Genomic DNA, 7,741 nt, shown 5'->3' on the forward strand with positions numbered 1-7,741 from the left:
ATCCGTGATATGAGCATCTTGGGAAAACTCAGCCACTGTGCTGCAGAACTCCACTTTTTTGACAGGTTACTTGCAGGTTTCTGTGCAGGTCAGCTGGGAGCAGAAGGCTCCTGTGATTGTGGGTTATCATTATGAAAAGGTTCTTTCATCTTTCTTTGAGAGCTCAAGCAACACGTGCTGACTGGCCAGGGCTTTGAGGTTTGCACTGTGTGTTTTTGCTCAGGCTCTACATTTTTCCTGGTGATTTGCTGATGTGACCAGCCCTGCCTATCTACACCCTTTTCAAGTGTGCCCTCACGCCAGCGTTCTCCCTGGGCTCTCCTGGGCAGGAAGATCCCCAGCAGCCCAAGGCCACTATCACTCGGTCACCTGATCTTTTGAAGCTCCTCAAGGAGCTGCTCTGCTGTCATTTGTACTCCATGAGGCTCTGTCTGTGGGGAAGCCCTTGCAGCAGGATTTTCATCCCTGATAACAGAACTGGGACCCCACAAAGAGTCTCCTCCATCCCCCACCCCCTCACAGCACCCCTTTCCTCCAGGATGGAAAAACTGCTGAAAACCGTTAAAAAATTGACCTTTAATCAATAAGCTTGTTGTATGAGAGGTCATTATCCATCCTGGTTATCCAGGAGACCAGGGAGCTGCACACTCCCTACCCTCTCAGCAGGGACATCAGCCCATGGGACAGGTTGGGTTTAGGTATTGGTATTTCTGATGCCCACAGGTGCCTGACAGGCTTCATCTGCAGTTCCTGGGATGCTCCGCCTGACCAACACCATTGCCTCAGCAATAAGGCTGTCCAAGAGCCTTTTACTGCTTTTAAATCAAGTCAGCAGGAAACTTTTAGCAGATTGAACACCCTCAGTTGTAGAATCATTAGAAAAATCTTCTCATAGGATTGTACATCTGGATGTGTCAGCAAGGTTTTGCCACATGTGTTAGTCACAATCCCATCGAAACATTACTCACAGGTTTGGTATTTTTTAATCTATCCAGCCTGGCCAATTTCTTTCCTTTACCACCTGGTTACTTAGTTGGAATTTTTCCCTGGAGTAAATCTAATATCTGAGCCTTAAAAGTCATGGATGTTCTAGAGATGATGAACAGAAAGTCGGTAACATCTCCCATATGCCAGGTCATCAGGGAATATTGCATCCAAGTTCCTTTTCTTTATCTCAAAATGACATTTCTTTGCCTAAAGTGCCATGAATTCTGAACACCAGTCAGAGAATATTGTTCATTGGCATTGTGGGAGGCAGCAATTGGCAACCCAGCCAGGACATGACACCAACAAGACCTTGTGGGGGAATTCCACTGACTGGATGTTAATTTGGAACATTCCACAGCTGGAACAGACAGGTCCGGGAGATTCCCAACACATCTGGATAACAACTTCCTGGCACAGGGCCTCAGGGAGCTGACTCAAAGAGGTGCTCCTGTGAGTTCATGCTTGTTCCCAGAGAGGCTCTCATGGGTGAGGTAGCGACTGGGGACTGTCTTGGCCACAACAACCATGAAACCATCGAGTTTCAAATCTCTGATACTGCTGAAACCCATCTGGCTCCTGAGATGGACCAGGCCCAGGCAAGCATGGTTGGAAAATCAGCATCTTTTACTGACATGTCACCTCCCAGGGGAAAGCCACTGGTTGTTTTGAGTCTCTGCACGGTGACGAAGGACAGTGACAACTCTCCAGAGGTCTTTGCAAAAATAAAAATATTTATAAACAACAAATGAACTGACTTGAATTCGAGACTGGCAGCGGGCACTAATCCTCTGGCTGTGCTGCCATACAGGAGCACCAGAACAGCCTGCAGAGAGTCTGCAGAGCCCGCCTGGAGTGGGAGGGCTGCAGCGTGTGGGAACCCTGCTGCTGGCTGGGGGTCTGGGCCGACAGCAGGGCGGACGAGGAACTGGAGGGGCAGTAGGAGCTGTGCCGGGCAGAGACCTGGCTCTGTGACCCTGCTGCTGGCACCTGCCCGCCCGGGTCAGAAGGAGCTGCTGCCTCTGCCCGCTCCTGGGAAACCGTGTGGGTTTTCTGCAAGAGCTCCGCGTACTGGGGGTTGACCCAGATCGTGTGGATGGTGATGCGTTCCCAACTCTCGTGTGACGACCTTTGGTCGCTGCTGTCCTCGCCTTGGGACAGCTCTGGGTGTCCACTGAGCTCCCCCTCAGAAAGCTCTTGTGCAGTGTGGTCTTCCCCGTGCTGCAGCTGCCGGGAACTGCAGAGCTTCCCCTCTCCCTCCTCCTTGGCCAAGGCCCTCTCCTTGGTCTCCGGCGCTGCCAGCGCTGCCCCTGCCCGCTGCCCGCCGAGGACATGGGCTGTCAGCGGGGCGGGCGAGGGGCCGGGGGGGCAGCAGGGGCTGTGTGGGGCAGGGCCCCGGCTCTGTGCCCCTGCTGCTGGCACCTGCTTGCCCGAGGCAGGAGCAGGTCCTGCCTTTGCCGCCTCCTGTGCCTCGGGAGGATCAGCTGGGCAGTGCTGCTCTTCCTGCGGCTGCCTGAGGTCCACCTGTGGGAAACAGGAGGAGGCATGGGATGAAGGCAGCTGCCTTGGCACAGCTCGAGCCTGTCCCACCACCCTTCTGCCCCGTCCCTCACGCTTTGCCTCCTCTGCAGTCTTGGCAGCCCCTCAGTGGGCTGGGATTTGGGGTTTGTCTCCTCCTCCTTGGGCATCTCCGTTGTGCTCTGCCAGAGACACCCCCGGGAGCAGCTGCCTCCTGAAAGAGGGGCTCTCCTGGGAGTGGGTGCCCCAGGGCTCTGAGCCCCTGAAACCTCCCTGGGGTCACAATGACCTCTGGGCATGGCACAGCCCCCATGTTACAAAGTGCCCTGGAATCTGCCTCTGTCACAAAGGGACACCCTGGCACCCCCAGCAATCATGAAAACATCTGGAACCACCTGGAACCAGCTAGGTCCGGCATGGGGCAGCCCCTGCTCTCCCATCCTGAGGGGAGAGAGCCCTGGTGCCCACAGCCCCACAGAGACCCTCACCCCGGATTTCTGGCTCCCTCTGGCTCAGGACCAACTTGGCCTTGGGCCTTTATTTTATTCCCAGCCTTGACAGCAGCATCTCACATGGGGGCTTATATGCCATTTCTGTACGTGTCCTGTGTCTTAACACAGCTTTTACTCTCAGCTTCATAAAAGTGGTGCAGTCATTAAGTGCTTAAAGTGAGCACTTGTAGCTTATTTCAATCATCCAGGTCGGCAACATTTTGGTTATAAATGAACAAACAAGCTTTGTTTGGTCAATGAATTCTTAGAAAACCTGAACATTTTTGGATTAAATAATACTGAAAGTTCCAAACTGAATATTCAGTAAATGAGATGGAAAAGCCTGATATCTTTCTAGTCTTCATTTGACTAAGTTGAGAGAAATATATAAGATACAACCCATCTGAGAGTCCACATAATGCTGTTACTCTGTGGTGGGTGGCTGCCTTTCCCAAGAAAAATTCTGTGCAGAAATTCATGCCCTGAGGCCTGTATTTACTGCTTGAGGAGTAAGTTAGGTATTTTAGAGGTGTCATTTTTTACCAGATCAGTACTGTTATTTAGCCAGATGGCTGAGCAAGCATGGACAAATACTGTCTGCTATAATACATTTATTTGTCTATTGATCCATCTCTACACCCATTTTGCTGATCAAATAGATGGCTTGAGCAGGACCAGGAGCAACTTATTCCTAGTTTTACCCCATCAGTAACAGGATTTGTCTCACGTAACTTCCCACTCAGAAGCTACATGAGCTTGAGCAAATGTGGAGCCCTGTGGAAAGAGCCAAGTGGATTCACCCCACTTGGGTGTATTTTAGGCAGGACCATCACCTCCTGGGAATGCCTAACCCAGATAAAGGCAATTCATACTCCCTCCTGCCTCTAAGTCTCTCAACATCAGAGAACTGTAATAACACTTTAGCAAAGTGCTGCACTACTTAAAATTCAATTTTAGGAGAGATGGGTTGAAGTGAAAAGGATGAATACAAGATTTTCCTGAGTTCAAAATATTCAGTGGAGGATGCAGAGAGATTTTTTCAGATCTGCTCAAGTACAGAGGACTTCATGTTGGTCCAAGCTGTTGCTTACTTGCTAGGAAAGTGCAATCTAGTGAAAGGCTTCCACTGATCAGAGGGTGACAATCCACAGTCCCTCACCTCCACTCAAAGCAGGAACAACTCCAGTGAGGCAGGTGAAGCTCATGAACCAGAAATCAGTGTCAGGTGCAGATGGATCCAAAGACAGAGAAGGAAGATATTTTGAAATTTTGAATTAAATGCAGTTTTAAAAAATACAGGTGATATATAGGAAAATCCCTGATGTGACACATTTATTGGACTTGTTCTATGCTGAGGCTGCTCAGGGGGAGGATATGGAGATTCATGTGCTGAAAAATTCCATGAAAGCTGTGTGAGAGTGGGGGATGCTTTCTGGGAACAAGCCAGGGCATGGGAGAAAAATGACAGCTGATTCTTGCAGCTGGGCAACACCCCCAAATTTATGTTGTTACCTCTCCATCAGATGGATGGTGAAACGTGGCTGTGCTGGGGATGGGGCTGCTTGCCAGGCAGCCAGACACTCCCTACATCCATTGCTTGCCATCATATCAGCCCTGTCATTGCCTTCATCACCCACAAAGGTCTGATTTAATGCACTCAGGTGCCAGCAGCCAGGTTGCTAAAGAGTATTTCTGGGTTGTGGCCAAGCCTGACCAGCCATGGGGTTGTTTTTTTTTGCAATACAATTCCAAGAAGACAAAAGAGATGAGGGCTCTCAGTTTTCACCTGGCAATACTAGTTGTCACCCCCACTGATAAACAGATGGTTTGAAACCATCCTGTTTTTCTGGAGACAGAGAAGGACTCTCAGACAAACATATGCAATGCTTGGGGAAGTCAGCCCATGCAGTGAAAGCAAAATACACAACAAACCTTTGGTGTCTTGAAGATGATCACCTGGGGCATGTCTGATACAGTTCCATCCCTCCTTGCCCTGAGGATTGTCTGGTCCAATTGGCACAGCTTGGGCAGTGCAACAATGTGAGGAAGCCTCCCCAGGTCTCACATGGTGCTTCTCCAGGCTGACATGGGGCAGGAGAGGGGCTGTATCTACAGCTATGATTATTAATGTTTTCATCTAGGATTTACTAGACTGATTTAGGAAAAGCTGGGCTACATATTGAGGGTAGGAGGGGGAAAAATGCTCCCTTTTGCCCTTCTCTTCCCTTCTGGGCTAAATTGTGGGCTGAGTTTCTCTTCCCTCCAGTCATGAAGGGCAGTTGGCACCAGGCTTGGGTGAGCTGTGATTTGGTATTATCTCAAAAGAAAGTGTCAGTGGGTCTAACAGAGATGCTCATTTGGCAAAGCGTGTCAGCATGAGCAGACTTACTGGCCTCAGTTGGTTTTAGGCTGCATATGAAGTCAGACAGACAAAGCATTGCTTCAAAGTGCAGAAGAGGAATTTGACTAAAATCCCTCTACTAAATAATCTCGTGACAGGCAAGTCGTGCAAATCAGGCAAATGTAGATGAACAGAGTGGGAACCATCTGTCCATGCTTGAGATGGATGATGGCTTGATGATGGACTGAGGCAGTTCAGACAGCTTTGTGCCACTCTGGGTTCATGTTACAGTCCATCAGTGGAGAGCCATGGGCCACTTACTCCCCTGTGATCCGTTTCCTAACCTGTGGTCCAGCTCCTCCTCTGCAGTTCACCCCAGCGTGGAAGAAGCACAGAAGGACAGTGTGGATGAGAAGGGGACACCAGCCTGAGCTCAAAGGCAACAGGCAAGTGCACAGGAGGTGGACGTGGAAAACTAGAGGGAACGTAAGGGCATTGCTCCAGGGAATAAAGGTGTTGGATGGATATCCAGTGAGCAGACAACTTGGTCCCTGCCAGTAGGATCTGTGTTGGCTCTGCCCTCCCACACTATCAGATGATGCATCCCAAGTCTCTTCTGTGGCTCCATGTGCCTTCTCACATGTTAGAATTTATTTGTCACCTTTGGCTCATTAAGACTTTTAAGGTGACAACTATGTGAGGTTAAATTACAACCCTAGCTTTCCTCTACACAGTATTTCCCTAATTTGCATGGTCAGAAGGAAGATATAAATGACTGCGAAATCAGCCATTTAAAAACTTACCTTCCAAGTGTCTTTGTGTGTATCACCACACAAGGTATGATTTTCTTATTATTGCACAAGTAAATTGAATCAAAATGATATTTTGTCACACACAGGTGTATGATGAGTGGTGTTTTGCTGTGGTCTCCCTCAGGACTTGGGCTTGCCTCATTCTAAACATGTGAATAATCCCTGTGAATATCAACACTGCAAATATTTCTGTTTGAGGGTAAATGTCCCTGTGTGCTTCAGTGGAGTGTGAGGGCAGACAGCTGACAATCCTCTGCGGTGCCCACTGAAGTGGTGTAACCAAGCAGAAACCCCACTGAGCTGAAAAATGCCCCTTGCTCAGGAAAAGCAGCCTCTGCCTGTGTGCTTCTGATGCCCTGTGGTGGGGCATCTCCCAGAGGGGTGAGAGAACTCAGGATGGGAGAGTGTCTGGTGGGTTTCCTCTGGTACCCATCACAGGTCTGATCCAGAGCTCACTCAAGGTAAGAGTGCCATTTGTTTTTGTGGGATTTTAAATCTTTTTTTTCCTGTTAAATGCACTCAGCTTTTAGAAAAGGACAGTTGGCATATGAACGAATTTATCTAAAGGATTTAAGTTCCTGGACTTTCCCACTTCATCTGCCTTGGAGGCAGAGTAGGAGCAGCCAGAAGAGTCAAGCCTGAAAGACCATCCTGGTAAGTACAGCAGGCTGGATGGTGTGTGAGGAATGATGTGGGCAGCTTGTAGAAGAACTACATGGGTGTCAGTGTGGTCTGAGCCATGGTCTGAACTGTGTATCTCTGGTGTGCATGAAAATTGATCAGCACTGGGCTGGGGATGGCTGCAAGTTATCCTGGTGAACACACTGGAGCTTTCCTGCTCTGTGTGAAAACAGCAATTGGAATGAATGCTCCTCATGCTTGGGCTCTCTGAAAGGAATTCAATAGAAAGCAGCTGGTTGCTGCTGTGAGGTGCCACAGGCAGCAGTGCTGGGCAGAGATGCAGATGTGATGCTGTGGAAATGATAGAAAGTAGAAGCTGTGCAAGGCTGATGCCTGTTGTACCAAATCAGCACAGTGAGAACACTCCCACCAACATGTCCACTGCTTTTTGTAAGGTACTGTTGCTCTGACAATCAAACACTTTTGCCTTCTTTTTCGTTGTACTTTTTTATTTGTTTTAGTCTTTCTTTTCTCCCCCTCTCTCCCCCTTCAGGGAATGCTTTAATAGCAATTTCACAGGAATTCAGTTTTGGTTTTGTTTGTAATAACCGTTGTCATTGGAGTGAAAAAGGAATCCACAGGAGCAATTACTGGTCATAAGAGAGTGAGTGAATGAATTAATTATCTTCAGCTTTGTTATTATTTTCATGTGCATAATGATGGCACAGGCTGGTGCACTGACTACAGTGTGTTTAGGGGAGGAAGAAAAACTCTCTCTGAAAGCCTGTGGGAGATAATTAGTTTGAACCTCCCTCCGAAAATGGTGTATTTTTATTTTTTTTTTGTGATGATCTCAGTGCTAAGTCCTGAGGATGAACAGGTTCCTAAAGATGACACCACAGAAGACAGAAATCATATTACCCTGGGAACAGGGGAAGAATGTTCTTCCCTGACCTTCACATGGGCTGAAGCAA

The 7,741-nt window shown here is 48.6% G+C and overlaps 1 protein-coding gene across 1 annotated transcript; it reads right to left on the reverse strand.

Moving 5' to 3' along the window:
* Positions 1-1,698: 1,698 nt before the first annotated feature.
* Positions 1,699-2,938, reverse strand: LOC135413605 (nuclear receptor corepressor 2-like). The gene is made up of 2 exons (XM_064653532.1): positions 2,598-2,938; positions 1,699-2,508 (listed from the first exon to the last, which is right to left on the reverse strand). Exons 1-2 carry the CDS (start codon positions 2,799-2,801, stop codon positions 1,768-1,770), a joined length of 945 nt encoding a protein of 314 aa, XP_064509602.1. The 5' UTR covers positions 2,802-2,938; the 3' UTR covers positions 1,699-1,767.
* Between the last annotated feature and the right edge of the window lie 4,803 nt (positions 2,939-7,741).

The sequence above is a fragment of the Pseudopipra pipra genome, chromosome 4, assembly GCF_036250125.1.
Source record: "Pseudopipra pipra isolate bDixPip1 chromosome 4, bDixPip1.hap1, whole genome shotgun sequence".
In the NCBI taxonomy this organism is placed as follows: domain Eukaryota; kingdom Metazoa; phylum Chordata; class Aves; order Passeriformes; family Pipridae; genus Pseudopipra; species Pseudopipra pipra.

What these genes read in the sequence shown, in the direction of transcription:
- LOC135413605 (XM_064653532.1), bottom strand. Translation starts at nt 2,801, where the DNA reads ATGCCCAGAGGTCATTGTGACCCCAGGGAGGTTTCAGGGGCTCAGAGC. An exon ending in GACTGCAGAGGAGGCAAAGC is followed by an intron (nt 2,509 to 2,597) that starts GTGAGGGACGGG and finishes TGTTTCCCACAG; the next exon opens with GTGGACCTCAGGCAGCCGCA.